At 42.9% G+C, this 22836-nt stretch overlaps 2 protein-coding genes and 1 pseudogene across 2 annotated transcripts; 2 read left to right on the top strand and 1 right to left on the bottom strand.

Moving 5' to 3' along the window:
• Positions 1-1574: 1574 nt before the first annotated feature.
• LOC150003067 (hyaluronidase-3 pseudogene) lies at positions 1575-3394 on the top strand (annotated as a pseudogene).
• Positions 3395-4742: 1348 nt separating this feature from the next.
• CSTL1 (cystatin like 1) lies at positions 4743-17534 on the top strand. The gene is made up of 3 exons (XM_090285178.1): positions 4743-4961; positions 16633-16746; positions 17451-17534. Exons 1-3 carry the CDS (start codon positions 4743-4745, stop codon positions 17532-17534), a joined length of 417 nt encoding a protein of 138 aa, XP_090141304.1.
• Positions 17535-18946: 1412 nt separating this feature from the next.
• On the bottom strand, positions 18947-21739 carry CST11 (cystatin 11). Its single transcript, XM_090285018.1, has 3 exons — positions 21515-21739; positions 20818-20922; positions 18947-19030 (listed from the first exon to the last, which is right to left on the bottom strand). The coding sequence occupies exons 1-3, from the start codon at positions 21737-21739 to the stop codon at positions 18947-18949; spliced, it is 414 nt and encodes a 137-aa protein (XP_090141144.1).
• Positions 21740-22836: the final 1097 nt, after the last annotated feature.

Raw genomic sequence — 22836 nt, 5'->3', positions numbered from 1 at the left:
GATCTGGTCTGCTGCTCCCCTAGCTCTTTCTCCAGAATCAGGGTCCAAAGTTTTCCAAAGCTCCTCTAGTTCATTTAACCCTCTTTCATCTGCATCCCAGGTCAAGCGTGGCAAGTGCATTTTTTCCCAACAGCTGGCAGGCAGACTGGTTGACAGGAGGGCATGAGGACCAGGAGTCCTTCCCTTGTTCTGACAGGTGGGCAGGCTGGGGGCATTCCTCTACACTAGTGGGTAGGCTGGCTGGGAGCATTCCCCTTTGCTGGTTGGTGGTCAGGCACTTGGCCTGGGGCAGTGGGCATGGGGGCCAAGCACTCCCCTGCGAATGAGCTCCTGCTCGTGCACTCTTCAAGGATCCCGCTCCACCCCTATCCTTTCCTCCCCAATCCACAAAAAAAAAAAAAGAAAGAAAATCAATAAATTTTAAAACAAAAACAAAAACCACAAAAAATAGAACACCTGTCCCAGCCTCCCAGAGCCAGACGCCACCTGACAAACTCCTGGTTCTGCTAGTGGGTGCAGCCTGGATCTCTACCTCTGACTGCTCTCAGGGGAGACCCAGGGGCATTGAAAAAAACTCTGTGCTCTGCCAGCTGCTGCCTGGGGAGCCAAGCCAGCCTGAACTCATGCCTCTCCCATGTCTCCTCCACAAACCTCACCAGACAGGTTGCCCAGAGGCAGCCTTTTCTGCCTCCAGCAGCACCGAGGTTCAACTCCTGCCAGTATCCAGATGTTAACTTAGATACTATGTCCACATTTAGCTGAAACAACAGACCAGTCTTGGGAGCAAGCAAGGGCAGCCTCTCCTCACTCATCCGCCATCTTACTCTGTTTTGTGTTTTAACAGTGGTCTAGTCTAGAGAACATTCCATGTGCACTTGAAAAGTTTGTATATTTGGCTGCTTTGGGCTGAATTGCTCTGTAGATATTAATTAAATCCATTTGATATAGTGTGTCATTTAAGGCTGTAGTCTCCTTGCTGATTCTCTGTCTGGAAGATCTATTCATTGATGTTAATGGAGTATTAAAATCTCCTGCTATGATTGTATTTTTGTCAGTCTCTCCCTTTATGTCCATCAAAATTTGCTTTACATACTTAAATTTTTTTTTAAATTTTATTTTCATGGAGTCATGATGCCAAGCATTCTGGAACACTGTTGGCCAAGCACAGTGTGCCCATCCTCATTGTTTCCCATGCTTCTGTATGGTCCATGCATAATCAAGTGGCTCTGCCACCGTTGTATGCTCTCTCTATGTCTGTTGTTCCCTTCCAGAGCATGCTGAGCCACACATACCCAGAGTAGAGTTCCTGAAGCCTCTTACACCACAAAGTGCACAGTTTATGGCCTACTAGGAGGGATAGGGAAACTGAGGCACAGGAAGGAGTGTGCTGCCTGTTTCAGAGAACTCAGAAATCCTGTCTACAGTGGGTTGGGTCAATACTGAAGGGGTTAAACTCACAGGGAAGCCTAGGATTCCTGGCCTAGAGCCAGAATCTGGGATTTCCTCCCTCCTGATTGAGTTGTGCAGCTCCTATTGCTGCAGAGGCAGTTGATTGCAGGTTTCCATTCCTCAGCATGACCATGCAGCTAGGTGCAGCTCTGCTGCTTGGGGTGGCCCTGTGCCTGGGGTTTGTCCTCTCCTATTGCAGGCCCCTGAAGTCCACTTCTCCATGCTGTGGAACAGTTCATCAGTACACTGTAGAGCCCACTTTGGTGTGCACTAGCCACTAGGGGACCTGGATATCACAGTCAACTGTATCCAGTGTTTCCATGACCAAAACATTACCACTTCCATAAAAACCAGCTTGGCCTCTATCCCTACTTTGGGCCCAGGGGAACAGCTCACAATGGGGGCATCCCTCAGGCTATGCTCCTTGACCAACATCTGGCATGAGCTGCTTACCAGATTTACTGCTTACCAGATTTACTGGGACCTGGCTTTGCTGCCCTTGAAATGCTGGACTGGGAAGAATGGTGTCCTGTGGGAGACAGGCAGGCATAGTTCAAAATACTTTGACAACCACTGTGTGGAGCCTGGCCTGAAAAACGGGAAACCTGGGTCTTAACTGGCTGTTTTTTGTCTTTCATGCTTGCCATGAATCCCACCCTCCAGGGGGATTTAAAGGTAGAATAGAAATGCAAAGTGGCTTTTAAGGAAAAGGGAACCTGCTGTTTTTCTCTGAATAGCCCCAAATTCTTGTCAGTGGAATGTGCAAAACAGAACGATTAACTAAGAGGAAATGTTTTTGAACTTGTGTAAAATACCTGTGCCTTTCCATCCTGTATTGATCTTCATTTCCCTTTGTTATTACCCCCAACCATTTGGTGAAGAGCTGCATGTTTTTCTTATGCATTTCCACATGTAGAAAGTAGATAAGAATCCTGGCTAATAAAGAGACAGGGATAATTTTCCTCAGAAAAAAGTCCTTCCCTTCCTTCTTCAGATGATGAGTGTCTGAGTAGTTTCTTCATCCATTTTGAGGGACCCAGAGTCTCTCTCAGTGTCCACTTTGAGCTGAGAACTGGGGCCACTGCTGAACCTTTCAGGAAGCCTCATATGCTTGGACACAACAGGAATTTCCTGACCTGGGCCCCCAGAAGCAGCTCCACAAGGCCCATACTGGTTTTGAACAAGCAGCCTGTGTACTATGGAAGGTACACAATGGTTGGGCCAGGCACTGCAGGCCCATGGACTCTGGGGCTTCTATTGTTTCATGACCTGTGGCAATTACATGGGCCACTGCCAGAAGCAACCTGTCCCCACGACACCCAACTGCATTGGCTCTGGGCTGCCTCCAGCACCCTCTTCTCTAGCATTTACCTCCTACCCAGGCTGCCATCTGCTCACTAATAGGCACTTGTTTGATAGTACCTGTAGGAGGCCTTCTGAGTGGCCCATGCTGGGCATCCACATCTCCTGCCTGTCCTGGCCTATGCCTGCCTCACACATCAGAGGTCTAGGAAGTTCCTGTCCCAGGATGACCTTGTACAGACTATTGATGTGAGCACATCACTGGAGGAAGCTGGTGTGGTGCTCTGGGGAGAAGTGCTGGCATCTTCATGACTACCTGATGAATAAACTGGTCCCCTATGTGATTAATGACACCAGAAAATCCACAACCTACAGTCACAAGTGGTGCCATGGCCATGGGCACTGTGCCCGGTGAGACCCAGGACAGCTGGAAGACTTTCTATACCTGCAGCCATATGGCAGCCCTGGAACTTGGGAATCCTTCTGCTGCCACTGTTACTGGGGCTGGGCAGGCCTTACTTGTAAGGAGCCTTGCCTGAAGAAACAGCATGGAACCAGGAGTCATCTGCCGCAACCCTCTTGTTCCTGCTGCCGCTTCCCAGTCCTTGAGGATTCTGTCCCAAAATTGCTCTATTTAGCTTAGCCAGCCCTCCAATACACACACCCTATTTCCCATGGGATCCCTGGGGAGTGAAAGGGGTCAGAAGAAAACATTTACACTTTTAAAACCAGAGGATCTCTGAGATCACCCAATCCCTCCTAAAAAGGAAGCAGTCCCAGGGAGAGAGGAAGGGTTTTAGATGGTTAGAGTTGCCAATGCAGGACTCCGTTATGCACATCACTTTGTCCATGGAGAGGTACAAGGTGACCTGTCCAAGGACAGGTGGGCCTTAAGATCTTGGCTAAGGTTTGTATGTGTTAAACTGTTGTCTGTACTTTGCTTTCATCATAAAGTCAGTTTTCCTTTAAACTTTTTAAATTTACAGTTGACATACAATATTATATTTGATTTAGGTGTACAATATAGCTATTTGATATTCATATAACTTATGAAGTGATCACCCCAGTATGTCTAGTACTCATCTGATACCATATGTGTTTATTCCAATATTATTAACTATATTCCCCATGCTGTACTTGCATCCTTGTGACTGTTTTTTATAACTGGCAATTTATACAATTTTATCCTTCCCTCTTTTTCACCCATCTCCTCAATCCCCTTCCTATCTGACAACCATATAAATTGCATGATTAACTTCTGAATAAGTAAGGCTCACAGTGTATTCCTCCCTCACAGAGAGGTTAGGTTTACCTCACAAAGCTCTGCTGGGGTCATACCAAGATAGCTAGAGCCAGTGCCAGGGCCTGCAGCACAGTGAGATCCAGTAGGCAGAAATCTGTGGTGAGTACATGGCAGGTGAATAAAGAGAATTTCTAGAGAAACATAGGAAATATTTAATGGCTGTGCAAGATAGTTGGAACCCAATGTAAGCAAGTAGAATGTACCTGATCCTGTTCCACATCCCTGATTTTTATATCCCAATTCAATTATCATGTTCTCAATCAGCCTTTCCCTATTCCCACAAAAGGTACTCCTTTGTTCAATATACCAGGTCTTACTGCATAGCAATGTAAAAGTCTGTTCTAGGGGCATTTTTCCTTTTTAGGTGTAAGACAGGGAGAGCTCTTGCCCATCTTGGCAGGTGTTTAGAAATTATGCCTGTCCCATCACCAGATACTTGAATGGGCATGGAAAATGACCTGACCTTCAGAGTTTGATTGGGAGATCTCCCTGGCTGGTCTTTTGGTTAAGTTGTAGGCAGGGCCTTGGAACGGAGAGGTTCAGGTCTCAGTCTCTGTTTAAATGCAGGCAACTGTCTTCAGGGAAGTCTGCATTGGTGAGGGCTGTCAAGGAACAGTGAGTGAGCCTGAGCCTGGCACCTCTCTACCCTGGAAGGTGCTGTGGATAGGACATTTTCGAGGCTGCAGAGATGAGAGTTGAATGCTGGAGAAACCCTCTGCTGCTGCTGGCTACTCTGGTCCTGGCAGCTAAATTGGGTCACTTTCAAAGGTGGGGAGGCTTCCAAGAGAAGTCCATGAGCAAGAAAAACATGAATTCAACGCTCAAATTCTTCATTGAGAACTACAACAATGTGAGCAATGACATCTACTTATTTCAAGTAGACAAGCTACTTCAAAGTCATATGCAGGTTTGTGCCTTAATTTCTGTGGATATGGGCAGTGCCCTTAATTCTTGCCCATTTGGATGTACATGCATGTGTTGTGGCTTTCAGAGAAAGCCAAATGACAGTTTCATCATTTGGGGAGTGTCTTCACTTGGAATGGAAGAGCTTTAGCGTGGTTCAGACCCCTACATTGCTTTATCCATGCTTCCAAAATGCTAGTCTCAGGACTGGAGTGAACCCCTAAGTCTGTTACTCTTAGTCTGAAGCAAAAATGTTCCTGGAGGTTCTCAACTGTTCTCCCTTGGGAAGAGTTGCTTTCATTCTGAAATGAGGTCCTACCAGAGTGAAATAAAACAGGAATGATTCTGTTTCCTTTTTTAAAAAAGTTACAGTTGATGTACAATATTATTTTAGCTTCAGGTGTACAATCCTGTGATTAGACATTTATATAAATTATGAAGTGATCAACTGATAAATATAGAACTTATCTGACACCATGCATAGTTATTACAATATTATTGACTATATTCCCTATGCTGTACTAAACTTACATCCCCATGACTATTCTGTAACTAACAATTTCTTTACCCCCTTCACCCATCTCCCTAATCCCTCTCCAACTGGCCTTTGTCAAAATGTTCTCTATCTATGAGAGTCTGTTTCTCTTTTGCTTGTTTATTTATTTTATTTTATTTTTAGATTCCACAAATAAGTGAAATCATATGGCATTTGTCTTTCTCTGTATGACCTATTTAATTTAGCATAATACCTTCTAGGTCCATCCATGTTGTTTCAAATTGCAAGATTTAATTCTTTTTTATGACTGAATCATATTTCATCATATATATACATCACTTCTTTACACATTCACCTATTGATAGATATGTAGGCTGTTTCCATATCTTGACTATTGTAAATAATGCTGCAATAAACATATGGATATACATGTCTTTTCAATTTAGTGTTTTGGGTTTGTTCTGATAAATACCCAGAAGTGGAGTTTCTCGGTTCTTATTTTCTCTTGCCATACCCATTGTTTTAAAGTGCATTTTGTTTGGTATAGGTATTACTAACCTGCCTTCTTTGTTCTGTTCTGTTTCCATTTTCATGAAATACCTTTTTCCATCTTTTTACTTTCAACCTGTGTGTGTCTTTTGATTTGAAGTGAGTTCCTGACATACAGATAGCATATGTAAGGGTCTTGTTTTGTTACCCATTCAGTCACCATGTCTCTTGATCAGAGCATTTAATCCCTTTGCACTTAAAGAATTTGTTGATAGATATGTGTTTAATGCCATTTTATTATTCATATTTTTACTTTTTTTCCTTTTTCTTCATAAAGAAGATCCTAAAACATATCTTGTAATACTGGTTTGGTGGTGGTGAACTTATTTACCTTTTTCTTCTTTGGCAATCTTTTTATCTGTCCTTCAATTTCAAGTGATAGCTTTTCTAGGTAGAATAATCTTGGTTGTAGGTCCTTCCTTTTCCTTTGAATATTTTGTGCCAGTCCCTTCTGGCCTGCAAAGTTTCTGTTGATAAGTCAGCTGACAGTCTTATGGGAGCTCTCCTGTAGGGAACTGACTGCTTTTCTTTTACTGCTTCCAAGATTCCCTGAGTCTTTAACCTTTGGTATTTTAATTATGATGTGTCTTGGTGTGGGCCTCTTTGGAGCATCTTATATGGAACTTTCTCTTTTTCCTGGACTTATATGCTGATTTCCTTAAGGAACTTTTCCATCATTATTTTTTCAAATAGGTTTTTGATTTCTTGCTCTTTCTCTTCTCCTTCTGGCGCCCCTATTATGCAAATGTTGGTATGCTTGAAGTTGTCCCAAGGACTCCTTACACTATCCTCATTTTCTTTTCTTTTTGCTGTTCTGATTGGGTGTCTTCTGCTTCCTTGTATTCCATATTTCTGATTTAATACTCTGCTTCATCTACTCTACTGTTGAATTCCTCTAATTTATTCATTTCATATAATGTATTCTTCCTTTCTAGTTGGTACTTTTTAATGGTTTCCCTGTCCCTTTTTTATGCTGTTTAAGTTCTCACTAAGTTTCTTGAGCATTCTTATAACCATTGTTTTGAACTCTGTATCTGGTACCTTGATTGCCCTCATTGCATTTCTTTCTTTCTTTCTTTTTTTTTGGAGATTTCTCCTGTTCTTTGTTTCCTCATTTTGCCTTTTCCCCTGTGTTTGTTTCTATTAGGTAGAGCTGCTATGTCTCCTGGATTTGGTAGAGTGGCCTAATGTAGTAGGTGTCCTGAAGGGTCTGGTAGCACTGCTTCCCCAGTCACCTGAGCTGGACACTCTGTGTGCTCCCTGTGTGGGTTGTGTGCACTGTCAAATTATAGTTGAGCCTTGATTGCTGTTGGCATGTCACTGGGAGGGACCGACCCCTAGGTCAATCAACTGCAAGTACTGATTGTGATTACAGTGGAGGAGCTGCTGTGTAAGGGCCAACCCCAAAGAGCAGGACTTTCTTCAGTGGGGCATTGGTGCATGCAAAGTCTTCCCCTTGAGTGTGTCATTTGTGAAGGTGGTTGGGTTGTAATCTGGCATGGTCTAAATCTGTCCACCCAGTGAATGAGCTCTGGGATCTCCCAGGATGTGCAAGATTAACCTGTGCTCTGCCCAGGACCATCCAGCATAACTACAGAGTGATCTGCAGATAGCTGCTACTTGTGATGAGCTTGGAGCCACTCAGCAAGATGTATAGGGTATGCAGAGGCCAGATACTGCTTGTTTGAGAGATTTTAGAGAAGTCTGAAGCATGAGCCAAGAGAAGCCATTTGTATGGAAAATCCACTGGAAACAGCTTTGGTGGGTCCCAAAGCTGGGTGGGGTGAGGTCTCGGGGAATCACCAGTGTTAGCCATATTGATGGAGGCTCAGATATGGTACCCACCTTCAGGCTCTGTGTGTGTGTGGGGACATCTATCAAAGAAACAATGGACTCTGCTAGTACTTTTGTCTAGTGGAAAACTTCCCCTCTATCTTCATCCTGAAACCGAACAGTTCAGTTCCTCCCTGTTTGTCACTCATGCCTTTCAAGCTGCTACTCCAATTCTGAATCTTAGAACAAGTGAGTCTCTGTAAGTATATACATGGACCCTTTAAGAAGAATGTATGGAACTCCAGAATCCTTCCATCTCCCTCACCCAAAATCACTGCTAGTTTTCACAGCCAGAAGTTATAGGGACTTCTCTTTCTGGAACTGAAACCCTAGGCTGAGGAGCCTGGTGTAGGACTGGGACCCCTGGTTCCTCAGGGGGATCTCTGCAGTCAAGATATCCCTCCCAATTTTTAACTGCCATACATGGGTGTGGCATCAGTCTGTTTTGCACCTCCACCCCTCTTACCAGTCTTGATGTGGCTTCTTCTTTATATTCTTAATTATAGGACTTCTGTTAAGCTAGATTTCAGGCATTCTATTCTTAGTTATAGGACTTCTGTTAAGCTAGATTTCAGGCATTCTATTCTTAGTTATAGGACTTCTGTTAAGCTAGATTTCAGGCATTCTGAATAATGGTTGTTCTGTAATTTAGTAGTAATCTTGATGTGGTTATGGAACCTCTCAAGTACCATTTACCTGTGCCACCATCTTGACCAGAACACTTTTGTTTTATTTAACAGTCTCATTTGGCAAAATATAAATGTTCTCTGTAGGTTCCCCTCAACAATAATACTTCAATGTCCAGGGTTGCAAAATCTAAGTCTGGACTTTCTAGCTGTGTTCTACAGAAACCTGGGATTATACTGGGGCTTTTTGGCAGGATGAGACCAAGGGATAAGGAATAGGCTTCAATCAGATCATCTAATTTGTTTTGTTTATAAAATTTTCTGATATCAATTGGAGGATGATAGAGGAAAGTAATGTTGTTTGAAAACCACTTTTGTTTGTCCAACTTCCCCTAAAAGTCATGTTAAAAACAAAAATAACTTCCATGTCTGAGGGTCAAAAAATGCTAGTCAGAAGGAATACTGCTCTTGGGGTATGAAGTCCAATTCACCATCAGATGGCTTGGTGGAAAAGACATATATGTTGTTTTGGAGTTTGCAAGCATTTTTACATATCAAGTGAAGGAAAGGGAAAGAAAGATGTAAGCCTTCTGAACAAATTTACATTAGCTGTAGGGAAGATGGTGTGAGAAAGTGAAGCCAGCCAGCTTTGGACTGGGTTCAGAGTTCCCCCAAAGACATGTACATTCCTGTGGATTGGCTGTGTGCAGCAGTCTGGAAAGCCCACATGTAAACAAGAAGTGGAGCCTTCTGGAGTTTGATAGTACTGGTTAAAATATGCTGCAGAAATAGCCACCTGGAAGTTAATCCAAAATTCCAACAGATATAGAAGGAATATGAGCTGTCTTTTGTTAGCTGACCTTTAGCTATTACTCTGACTTCTGTAATTTAATATAAAACATCTCAGAATTTTCTCCTTGTCAGTAAACTATGTAAATTAGGGCAGAGACAATATTACATCTTAGCTCAATTAACTAGATTAAGAAAAATAATTGACTAGAACAGCAATTTTCAAATGTTTTCATTTAATTGCACATATAAACTAATTAGTGAAATTCTGTGGCACGCCATAAAAATATTTTTTTGTCAATTTGAGAAACAGTAGGTATAATTTTGATTCATTCTCATTGGATGGCTATAACTGTGTTGGCTTTGTCATTTTTAAATTTGACAATCTAACAGAAAAAGAGGTCAGTGCCCCTGACTAAATAGTTAGGTACAGCATGTTTTAAAAATTCTTGTCGTACACCAGGGTGCCTCTTGTTTCACATTGGTTGAAAATTGCTGGACTAGAGATAGACAGTGGGAACAGAAAAAAACAGCCAGGGCAGGGAACAGAGAAGGGCAGGCAGTGTTAGTGACACATAAATAGGCCTTATGTCACAAAGTGTGTTCTTTATCAGTAATTTACACTTGCCACAAAATGACAGCTTGTCAAGGCCAAGAACATTGGGGTGAATTGGCCACAAGGTGGCAGCCCTTGACCAAAGTTCTTGTGGAAGCTGGCTTGTTCTCTTGTCTTCCCAAGGATAAATCTAGCAATCCAAAGAGGCTTGTCTTGTGGACTCAATCCATTGTCATTAACAGTTACCTCTGGAAGAGCTGTTTGCAGGTAAACTTTTTATGTCATACAAAGGGTTGAAGTGACAGAGTGAATATACCCTTTGGTAGCTGGGTGATCTGGGGCAAGGATTTCTGGGTATCCCCACACCTGTTACTGCATGACTCTGTTTGTCCTAATACCCTACAAAGGGATACAGGAGATGGGCACCTTCTGGGTTTGACATCCAGATCCTCCTAATTCTGGGATTTTGGTCAAATGCCACCCATATTTTGCAGGCCTCAGTTTCCTCACCTATAAAGTGGGCAGGATAAGAGTGAAGTACCGTATCGTATCGGCAGCCGTCCGTCTCGAGAGACGATGGTGTAGCTTCTTAAGAGTCTATCTGCACCGCCGAGAATGGCTGTGCAGTCCGACTCGGGAGTGACACGGTATCTGTCTCCTCCCGTGTTGAATCAACATCTTGCGATGACACTGGAGTGTCCTCTCCAGTGAAGCTGAAGCTACAGAGCCTGGGCAGGGTGATATGGAGGGTCTGCTGTCGCCCATGCAGCAGACCCCCCCCTCTCTTCGCAGCTGAAGGGTCCAAGGGAAAGACGGAGTCAATACAGCTTGGCTTCAGGTGCGCCGCAGGAGTTGCCGGTGTTGACTACAACGTCAAACCGCCTTAGGGACTCCGGCTCCGGATTTTCTGTCGGGGTTTACTCCCTTAGCCTTTCCCCTGAAGAGGTATGCTGCAAGGCAGCGGAGGTTTTTTGGAGTCAGAGTTTTCCTTCTCTGATGTGCCCTGACTGGAAGATCGAACCAGCGACACTTAGCTTGCAGGCCGACGCTCAATCCACTGAGCCAAACCAGCCAGGGTAAAGTGAAGTACCACTTATAAAAATATTTGAATTATTATGATTATTTCTATTCTTTTTTAACAGTCAAGTCTACTAATGAATAATTAAACACTACATTCACTAGAATGTTAGTTAAATTTATGGCCAGTGTTTTAGTTTCTTTATACATACAGAATGTGCTGAAGGTCCATGTGACAGTGCTTGGCTTAAGTCCTGCAAGATGCTAAAGCCTGGATAGAATTGTTCCTTGATAAAGAACACAGAAACCCTGCATCCTGCAGTTCTTTCATTGGATGCAGGGACCAAGATGGTGGTACTGCATTCAGGCCTCCTCTCCCAGCCACGCTGCACACCTTGAGGTTTTCTAGGGGCACTGTCCTCCCAGAGGCAATGTGAGCAGTCTTTCCCTTTATCATTGCTTCAGAGAGTACAAGCCTTTGTATGTCAGCTGGCCACTGCATTTGGACAGGAAGCAAGAACTTCTAGGAGCATCTTCTGTCACCAGGCAGAGCTCTCTAGGCCACACAGTTATTGAGAAGTCCTGTCCAGCTTCCAATACAAACCATTTGCTAGTTTTACTTCTGGGTGTGGGCCTTACCTGCCAGCAAGGACTTTCCGAGTCTTTTGCCCTCATATCTTTGGATCTTGTACTTGAACACGAGTACAAGAAAACAAATCACAACAATAAGAAATAGCTCCGGTGTTCATTCTCCATGGTTTACATATTCACTATTTGCATATATCACAGGAGGAAATTGCCACTATTCTCCCCATTTCCTAGATGAAAAAATTAAGACTCAGGTAGGTGGAAATATTTGACAAGGTGATACAGTTGGCAGGGGATAAAGTCAAAACTTGAACACAATACTTTTTTTTAATGTGTATTTATTTATTTATTTATATTTTAAATTCTTGTTAATTTTTTAAAAATTTATTTATTTATTTATTTTGGGGGGCGTTGGCTCTGTAACAGTTTCCCCCTCTCAGACTTAAGACCCTTTAAAATCTTATAAAGGACAATGGGCGAAGGTCTCGTGCTCCTCTAGCTGCTTCAAGCTGGACGTGGTCGTCATCCTACCTACCCTTGGGTCCAGAAATCCCTAATAAGTGTTGGGGTGTGTAGGGGAGGATGGCCTTCTCACATGGGGAAGGATCTTTCAGACTCCAGGTCAGTTGGCTGTCCCTAGACCACAGCATGCTTGGTTTAACAAGCTGGCATCCTTGTATTCTGGGGGTAACAGATTTGGCAAGAGGGTTAAAAGGCACCATTAAAATTTAACAACTAGATGAGAAAAAGCAGGGATTAATTTTTCAATGTCCCACATTAGGAAAAAAAAGGCTACTTTGGAGAAAGGTGTGCAAGGCACGTCACACCTGTCCCAAACGCTTTCCCCACTATATTTAGTTTGGGCTGAGGGGAATATCTTAAGTTCTCCCCCTTAGACCTCTGACCCCATTAGGATAAAAAAGAGAAGTCAGTTTTAAAGTGAAGCCCACAGACCACCCCTTACTTCACCAACCCAACCACTCAGTTCAGCCAAACCATTGAGTCTCAGGAGGCAGCAATGCAGACAGGATTAAGTGAGGACTATAGGTACAGACAATCACTCAGGTAATGAGATCATAGGCTTATGCCCTATGAAAAAAGAACACACATGTTAACTTATGCAACATAACGAACAAGTCTTGAGATCTGTGAGACTGTCTTATTGGGAGGACATCCAGTTGCAAGGCATTTGACATCCTTCTTGCCTGTAAATTAAGCATCTTAGTTTAACTTTCAAATGAAAAGAAACTTTAAATGAAAATAAACTTTAAAAACAGTTAGCTGCACTAGTTTATAGTCCACTGCTAGGCATTGTGATTTTCCTTGAATCGTGATTTTTCTCCTTAAGATTACCCTGCTTGTCATTAAAGGGACTGCATTAAGTCCATCTGTAACTTATCCTGTTTGTTTGCATAAACACTACAACAGCAGCAATTGATCACATATGATCTTTAAGTCTGCTCTGTTGGAACTTAGACAAGGAACCTTTAGGGTGACCTTCAGTTTGCACTTCAGGGCACAGAAGCTGAGCCATATACCTGCCATTCAGCCTTGCATGTGAAAAAGCTCTCTTTTCCAAGTCCTTCAGGTTTTCCATTGTGCCTTAAGGTTCCTTCTAGCCATCTTTCAGGAAAACAACCTTTGTTCCTTCCCTGGAAAGATTGCCATGAACTGCACAACCAAGATACCAGGCCCTTTTTCTTGTGAACTTTCATTACCTTTGTAAGTCAATTCCAGTTCCTCAGGGCTTTTGATAACAACCAGAGCTGAGGCATACCTCCTTTAGGCATGACATTCCAGTCAAAGTCTTGATTAACAAAACCTCTATTAACAACTGGTCTTATTAGTTTTATGCAAAGAACCTTATGCCATTACTTCTTCAGAATGCCAAATTCTGGAGGGATCAGGTAGGGAGAAAAAGATACAATGTGAAGAAAGATTCTTGTCCTTCTAAATTCCATTAAAATTGCATTTCCATACTTTACATTTTCTTTGGTTTACTTTCCTGCATGAGAAGGTTTTGGGGGGGGGGCAGGGAGAGTTTCTGGCTCATTTATTTATTTATTTTGCTTTCTTTTTTTTTCCACTAAAAATTTTTGTTTCTTTGATTTTTCTATTAGTTGTCCCACTTTTTTCCCCATTGCTGCCCCCAACCCTGCCCACCCCTTCTCCCACAGTCAATCCCCACTCCATTGTCCATGTCCATGGCTCATTTATACATGTTCTTTGATTAGACCCTTCCCCTCTTTACCTCCCTTTTCTCCTGACCTCCTTTCCCTTTTTTACTGTTAGTCTGATCCTTGTTTACATACCTCTGGTTAAGTTTTGCTCATTTGTTCGTGTTGTTCATTAGTCTCCTGTATTAGGTGATATCATATGGTATTTTATTTTGCTAAGTATAATTCTCTCTAGTTCTATCCATGTCATCACAAATGGTGAGAGTTTCTTCTTTCTTTCTGCTATATAGTACTCCATTATGTAAATATATCACAGTGTTTTTCTTCACCCATCTACAGATGGGCATTTAGGTTGTTTCCAGCACTTGGCTATTGTAAGTAGGGCTGCTATAAACATAGGGGTGCATAAGTTCTTTTGTTATTATTGATAGGTACTCATTCATTGTCATTTTTCCCCTTTGTACTTGTGTCCCTCTCTGTCTCTCTCTGTTTCCTCATCTTCTTAAAGCAGATTCTTTAGCATCTCTTGTAATGCTGGTTTGGTGGAGATGTATTCTTTTAGTTTTCTTTTGTCTGGGAAACTCCTTATTTCACCTTTCATTTTGAAAGAGAGCCTTCCTAGGTACAGTAGTCTTGGTTGTAGGCCTTTGTTTTTCATTGCTTGGAATATTTTTTGCCATTCCCTTCTGGCAAATTTCTCTATTGAGAAATTTGATGATAGCCTTATCGGAGCTCGCTTGTATGCTATTAGCTGTCTCTCTCTTGCTGCTTTTAGGATTCTCTCTTTGTCTTTCAATGTTGCCATTTTAATTGTGATGTTCTTGGAGTGGGCCTATTTGGGTTAATCTTCATTGGGACCCTCTATGCTTTCTAGACTTGAGTGATTTTTTTTCTCTCATTGTGTTAGAGAAGTTTTCTGTCATTAGTTTTTCAAACAGGCTTTCTATCCCTTGCTCCTCTTCTCCTGCTGATATTCCTATGATACAGATATTATTACATTTTATGTTGTCCTGCAGCTTGCTTAAAAACTCTTCATTCTTTTTCAGTCTTCTTTCATTTTGTTGCACTATCTGGGAATTTTTTTTCTACGTTGTACTCCAGCTCGCTGATCCCATTTTCTGCCTCCTCTATCCTGCTTTTAATTTCTTTTACTGTGTTCTTCAATTCAGAAATTGTATTCTTCATTTCCTCCTGGCTCTTATTGATAGCTTCTATGTCCTTTTTCATGCTGGTTTAATTTTCAGTAAGTTCCTTGTAGTTCCTCTGGAGTTCTTTGTAGTTTTCTTTGAGCTTGCTGAGAGCTTTCCTATAATCCATGTTTTGAATACCATGTCTGATAGTTTGGTTTCCTCTATTTCATTTAGCACTCTTTCTGGGGATTTCTCCTTTCCTTTCAATGGGGTGTTGTTTCTCTGTCTCCCCATTTTTGTGACTCTTATTGTTTGTTGCTGCTTCTCAGATTGATCTCAACTTCCTGGATCTGCCCCTGGTGGTGTCAGATTGTGTCCCAATCTGAGCCTAGGCAGCCTGTTGGAGACTACCAGAGATATACTGCCTTTGTCTGTCTCCTTTAGTTGTTAATCTATTCAATCTGTGATCAGCCATCAGGGTTAAGCACAAAGGGTGGGACAGGTTAATTCCTAAGGGCGGGGCTTTTGCTTCCCCTCAGGCTGATGCCACTTGGAGGAGAATGGTCTTCCTGAAGTATAGGGAATGAGTCAGCACTGGGACCTGGTCATCTGCTCCCTCAGTTCTCTCCTCAAAGCCATTGCTCCAAATTCTCCCCAAGCATCTCTAGTCCTCTCTGCCCTCCCTTTGCTTGATCCCAGGGTAAGTGGGTGCCAAAATATTTTTGTACATGATCTGTTTAAGAGCTCTTTGTCTCCAGCTGTTTCTTTCAGGCCAGCAAAATACCCTGTGGCTTTTCGCTTTTCACAGATGGATGCTATTTTACTTTCCTCTCTGTTGCTGTAGGCTGGGAAGCCCAGCTGGGGGTTTAGACACTGCCTTTCTCAGGTGGAACCTCCAGATGTTGAGCTGTTTCTCAGTCCCTTCAGTTGACACCTGTGGGAGCCCAGCCAGCCCTTTCAAATCTTCACACTTCCTACTGGTCACGTGATGAAGTGGCCTTCTCTGTCTCTCCAAGGTTATAAGACTTATCTCCAGCTAGTGTTCAGTTGGTTATTCCAGATGATTTTTCCACAATTAAATTATAATTTCAGATTGGTGCTGGGAGGAGGTTAAGTGTTGCTTCCACTTACTCCTCCGCCATCTTGGATCTCCCTTGAACACAATACTTTTGTTTTCTGCTCTGACACTCCCAGTTTCCTTGCTGCTTCAGAACATGTTTCTGACACTTGCTAAAATACTTAATAATTCATGATTATTTTGTTACTTTGACATGTACTTTGTGCAGTCAGTGAAATGCATGCTTCTTTTAACCCATGTAAAAACTTGAACAGGCATAATTATTATCTATACTCTGTAAGTGAGGAAACCAAGGCTCTAGGCACATGCTCAAGGTCACAGCATTAGTGTATGGGAAACACACGCTTCAAATCAGTTCCATATCTGAGCTTATATTTTGAGCTGTGTTGCTGACAACCTCCCATAGCATTGGTTGAGAAGGAGAGTAGGAAGGGAGGATGTGGTTGAAGGGACTGGAAGAGCAGAGGGATAAGGCATTGTTGGCTCTGTGCATTGTGAGTACCATGTGTGCAGATCTGGGGGTGCTCTGACATTGCCAGGCAGCCAAGCTTTATATGTTGCCTGAGAATGCATGAGGGACCCATAAGACCCATCTGTGGCTGCATCAGTGAAGAGCAAGGGAGTGGGCTGTACATATGCTGTGGGCACTCACAGGGGCCTTGGTGCCACTGTGCATACTCCAGCAAGAGGGAGAGAAAAGAGCCATGCTTTGGTGGATGAGCTAGACATAGGGACTGTGGTTCCTGGGACTTCACTCTCCATCCTAACCTTTCCCGGAGAGAGCCAGCAGATGGACACTTTGAGTCAAAACTGACAGTACTATTGATTTTTGATAGCTGACAACAGGAGTGGAGTATCTGGTCACCGTGAAGATTAGCCGGACCAAGTGCAAGAAGAACAGCACAAAAAGTTGTTCATGCCGTATTCAAAGCAGAAAGAATTTGAAAAAGGTGTGTGGTGGCAGTCATCTGAGAAGGGACTCCTAATCAAAGGGAGAAAACTAAAAAAATTAAAAGTTAACACGGATTGGACATTGACAGCTTTTCCAGCTGTATAAATTGGAGAAGAGCAAGGGCACAGCCCTAGGGCTACTGATACATCTGAAGGGCTGAGGTAGGAGAACGGCTCTCTAATTGGGCTGGCACAGGCTGGTCCCAGGCCTCTAGGTCTCCTTGCCCACTCCTGGCCTTCAGTGGAAGCAGCATTTCTTTTCCTTGGGGACTTTGTTCTGATCTTGGCTTGCACTCTCCATGTCCCTGAGGATTATCCTATTGCTTCCTTGTCTTCCAGAATGTGACTTCTCTTTTCCTGATTTATCTTGGTGGTACCACCTGATGGCAAATATGAGGGTCTCCCTGTGCCTGGGTGCAATTGCAGGGGGAATGGGGCTTGGGGGAGGGCTCTCAAGATATGCCTGCTCCAGGTCCCAAGTAGCTGTGCAGGGGGAGCCCAGGGTGACATTCCTTTTCTGGGTCTGGCACCCCCTCTCCTCCCAGCAGATGACTGGGAGAAGATCCTCCCCACCCACATCATCAGTGTGTAGCCTCAGTGATGGTTCTAAACTCTCCAGGGAGGGCCTCAGGGGGAAGGAGCTTTTGGTTTGCCTTCAACAAATATTTTTCTGAAAGCTGATTGTGACTTTCTCCTTTCACAGAGTTTCATTTGCAATTTTTTGATGTACACTGTGCCCTGGATGAACTATTACCAGCTTTGGAACAACTCCTGTCTGGAGGCCTAAATAGATTTGTGCAAAGATCCTCAATGAAACCTTAGATGACTATATGGTGCACTTTCTGTTATAGACTTCTGGAAGACCTTGTTACCCTCAGCCAGGTCTCCCTACACACAAACACACACTCTCACACACAAACATACATAAACACACATATTCACACTCAAACCCACTCACACATGCATTAACTCACACACTCACACAGCACACACATAAACCCAAACATGTGTTTACATACTCACACACACTCATACTCATGTACATGTTCAGTGGTCTTTAGGGGGCTGGCTCAATTTGAGTAAGAAAAGTCTTTGGGGGAATCTTGTAATTTTTTCTACTTCAGCTCAAATATCTGAGGCTTTTCATTTTTCAGGCACTCGTGGCCTCTGGCCTGAGCTTGGGGGAGCTCTGTTTCTTCCCCAAACACATGTAACTCTGTGACTGACACATGTCTTTTGAGTGTGTCCAAGATCTCCAATACCAAACCCCAAGGATCAGTGATTCACTATAAGGACCCCCAGGATTCAGCATAGAGTCCTACTCATGGACACAGTAAATTTTGCAAAAGGAGGAACTAAAGTGGAGAGATGAGTTTGGTAACTTTGTTTAAAATCCTGAATCATGCTGTTGGGCAGGTGGTGCTTATTTTCTCCATTGCTAATGTGCCATCCATGGAAGAGGAGCCCCTTAACATAGCATTCTTGATTTCCCTGTTCTCAATAATTTCTTTCCTGGGGGAATTAATCTCTTGGTCTATTTTGAAAGAAAATCTGGGCATTGTAGCCCAGGTCCTACTCCTGCCCACTGGGAACACATATTATCCTTGGCAACTTTGGGAGAGGAATCTCTTTGTGAAGTAAACTGCTCTGGTCCAATGTTGCTGATCCCAAGAGTATAAGTCTAATTCTAGAGTCTAGTATTAGAAAGCACACTTACCTATAAAAATAAGGCACATCTCCCAACCTAGTCCTTATTAGCAAACAAAGGCCCCTTATCTTTTTTAATTGCTTGTATTATTTCTCTGTGTTTTGCCAATATCTATTGGCTGTTCAGTTAAGTAACTTAGAGCATCTTTTCTCCTTCCTCTGCTTCTTCCCCTTCTCTCTGTTTTGTTTTAAAATCTAAAGAATCCTACCTGATGTGAGCATGGGATTAAAGTTTTGCTATCATGCATGTTAAATAGGCTATAAGGCCAGAAATTATTCATGTTACCTCATTTTGACCCCAAAGCTGCTCTGACCCAGAGGATCTTCAGATTATATTATTATGAACTGAGGAGTTTTGAGGAAAAGGTGAAATTATACACATTAAGAACATTAAGAGAATAGGTGAACAAACATTTATTTTCCATACTGAGAATCACTGCTATTGCAGGATATTTTCACATGTGGTGACTGCAGATGTGTGCTCCAGGACACCTAGCCATTGGTGCAATTTTTGTTCAGAATTTTGTACTTTTCAAACCAGGGAACAACAAACACTGAGTAAAAGCACTCAATTTGCTAAAAAACAAAAATAAAAACAAAAACAATAGTTTAAAAAGATAACATGTGAGGTGAAAATTTTAAAGGGGAAAGAAGATATAATACTTGTGAATGGCGGAAATGATGCCACCTCAATTCCTGTTCAGATATGGTTTTATCTTTATTTTGATTTTAATCACTTGATAATATTATGGCTGAGATCATCTCAGAAAATGTACTTCTATTTGTATTTAAAATTGGAAACTAGAAATATTCACTAAGGCTTCATTCATTTATTCATCCATCCTCTCATCCATCTCCATCCTTCTTTCCATCTTTCTAGCCTCCCTTTCTTTTACCTTCTTTTCACCTAATCCATCTTCCTCCCACTCTCATTTGTCCATCCATATACTCATTCATCACATCCTCTCTCTCATTCCCTTGTTCCTATCCTGTCTCAAGATTTTATTTTTCTTTTTTACTTCCCTCTTTCCCCATAATGAAAAATCAGTAAATAAATTGTGCATATTATCATTTTTTAGTGTCATTTTGTTTTCCTGTTCTTTATTGAAAAGTTGACAGTGAGGAATGGTGGTGGTGGTGGTGGTGGGAGACTTAACTACAGGAATGGGAAAAAGTTTACCATTGTAATACAAATAAATAATACAACAATTAATGAATACAAGAATAAATTGTATTTCACATACTCACAACTGTAAACCTACTTTTGCCCACCCCTGTATTTACTTTTCTCCTAAAAAGAAGTCAGAATACTATTTCCATCCATTAAATATGTCATATCAATAAGATCCTCTAATGTTACTTCACTATTATCTTTAATTACTCTTCTCGTGGATTTCATGATCTTCTCCAGAGAAGAATTATTTGTGAAGAAAATGTGGATGGAGTTCATGAGAAAATGTTTCTACGTTGAGAATATGTAGGCCATTATAACTAGGCTTATCATATAAATTATGAACCAGGACTTGTTGTAAACAAACAGGGTTGCAATTAATGATGACACCAAGAAGCTATGTGTAAATCAGGAGTATTCCTGGCAGTGTGGGGCGTGTAATCATCCTTATTTTAACTTATTTGGGTAAAATGAAGTGATGTTCAGGGCCTGTAGGCTTTGAGACTTTCAAGGTCCCTATGCATGTGGGCCTGTCCTGACTGTGCACACTGCAGGCCTCTATGCAATCTGGTCCATCCAGCCTCCCTCAGACATGACAACACTGGATGGGAATGAAGGTGTAGGGAACTAAGTCATGGCTGAGGGAGGTGGCTTCTCAGAAGATCACACACATACAGGTTTGACCTTCCCTAACCAGACCCATTCCTACCACCGGTTAAACTATCTCTGAACTCATTTTCTTATCTCCTCTCCCTTTTTCCTCCAACACTCCTGGATGAAAGGAACAGAATCCAGGAGTCCAGTGACTGTGTGTTAACATCAGGCTGATATTCAGATATTCATCTGAGCACACCAGCGAGGTCCCACTAGCTGCTAAATTATTATTAATAATATACTACTTCCCTCAACCCCAGAGTGTTCCCCTGTAGCTCAGCCACATTGTTCCCCCCTCTAAACCATTTCAACCTCCCCATTATTTTTCCAGAAACACAGGATAGTGCCTGCCAGACAGGGTCTAGGTTACTCTCACCTTCACTGTTCTGTCTTGAGAAAGCAGGTGTTTGTTATCCTGAATTCTTTTTAAGCAAGCTTAAATATATCTTCAATAATTCTACTCCACATAATTCTAAAACCACAGAAAAATCCCATTATAAACAAGTTCTTTCTGAGTTAATGTGCTTTCACCCAGTACCTTGTAAAGCTCCCCTTCCTGAAAGGTGCAGTTATTGATTTCCATCCTTTGACAGGTTGTCCGCCGCATCTCTAAGTTCACGTGAAACTCCATGTGGTCAGTAATCTGTGGGAAGCAAGTGGCAAGGAAATAAAAGGATTTCTTCTTCTTCTCCATAATGTATGGGGGTGCAAACCTTTTCCTGTGGTGCCAAAGCTCAAGGACCCCATCCTGGACTGCTCCTTTAATCAGTGATTCTCATGCCTTCTTTTGTCCTTACAAGAGAGATCACTAGAAACCACTTTGTGGGCAAAGCCATTCATTGGAGAATCCAAACGATGGCAATTATTCTGGTACAGGGTCTGTAAACTTTGTCTGTAAAGGGCCATGGACTCAGTTGCAAGTACCCAACTCTGCAATTGTAGTGTGAAAGCAGCCCCACATGAGATGACATACACGGTGTGGCTGAGAGCCTATGAAATGACTTACAGAAGCAGCAGAGGGCAGATTTGGCCCTTGTGCCACAATATACTGACCCCTGGTATTGGGCACTATTTAGGTGACTTAACTTTAGCTCCTCCAGTGAATTTATGTTTCTTTTCAAATGCCCACTTCATACCAAGTGAGGCTGAATTTCACATAAGTGGATTTGCCCCAGAGTGCCAGCAGTCCCGTGCCATAGGGACATGATGAAGAGAGGGGAGAGGAGCCTATTTACCAGCTTCTTGACCTTCAGGACTCGCACGATCCGGAAGCTGTACTTGTCATCGCTTTCCCTATTGAACTCATTGGTCACAAACTGCATGGTGGCTATCACACAGGTTTCTGATGCAGGCACTTCTTGGACACTCATAAAGGTTTTCCTCCTTACTTGGTAGCTGAGGGCCAACAGGGCCACCAGAATGGCTAGTAGAAGTTGCGGGGCCTGCCAGGGTCTGGCCATTGCCCCTCAGCTGGGGAGAAATAGGAAGAGCCCTCTCCACGTCCTGCCAAGGGTCCGCTGGTTCCCACTGACCTTGATCATTCTGGCCAGATTTAAGCCAGCCTGTATTGGATACCCACAGCTCTCCTCCTCCTCCTTCTTCATCTGCAGCTGAACCTGATGAAGGGAAGATTTTGCAGTGGTTGGGAAGCTTACTCCCACTCTCATCCTTTTGCATCTATTTATGTCTCACAGACATGCGCTCATGCAAACACCCATCTCTTCCCTTTTGGGGGTTGCTCTCTCAGCAACACCCCCTGCTTCTTATGCTGCCCCAGCATTATCTGGATGGAAGCCAGGCTATGGGCCTCTGTTCACTGAACTCACCTTAACTAATGTAGGAAGTCTGAAGCAACAGGAAGTGGTAGAGACACAGGGGACACTGGATCCCAGGCCAGTGGGGCATGAACAGGTGAACTGGGTGAACACCACCACATCCTCCCTGTCCTTTTGACCTTCCCTACTTCTCTGGCTAACCAGGATACAAACCTTCCCTCAGGCACAAAACTTCTCCTCTTTCATTGTGTTAATAAATTTTTTGGAGGTGCATGAGCCTCCTTGGAGAAGCTGATGTCCCTAGATAACAGAGGGTGTGTCCTGTACAGGGAGCAGGCTCCATTTACAAATGTACTCATGTTGTGGCTTTATTGTTACTTTCTACTGTCTCTTTGGAAGGACCCAGCCATGCTGTTTGTCCCCTGAAACTTTTTATGGTACTCTCAGGCAATACAGACAGCCTCAGCCCAGTAATTAAGATATTCCATGTGATCAGCAACCTCTCCATATTGCCAGAGCTTTGAACCTCCTAGAGGCCTGCAGGTAGGAAGGAGTGCTGCTTTTTTTTCCTTCCCCATCTATTCCAGCTACTCTACCTCCCCTATTTCACAATCATGGATTTAAGGACCTTTCTAGGCTGGTACTAGAGGAAATTGAAGGGGCAGAGGGACTGGAAAGTTCCAGATTCAGTGCTTCACAAACTTGGAGGAATTTAAAGCTGGCTTTTCTGCGGTCCCTTCAGCCTCCTGTTCTCAATAGGTCATTCTGGCACTCCCATAGCC

Source organism: Furipterus horrens, unplaced genomic scaffold, assembly GCF_987537825.1.
Source record: "Furipterus horrens unplaced genomic scaffold, mFurHor1.1.pri manual_scaffold_8, whole genome shotgun sequence".
In the NCBI taxonomy this organism is placed as follows: Eukaryota; Metazoa; Chordata; class Mammalia; order Chiroptera; family Furipteridae; genus Furipterus; species Furipterus horrens.
The sequence above is the reverse complement of the archived record's forward strand: the minus strand, read 5'-3'. Positions and strand labels throughout refer to the sequence as shown.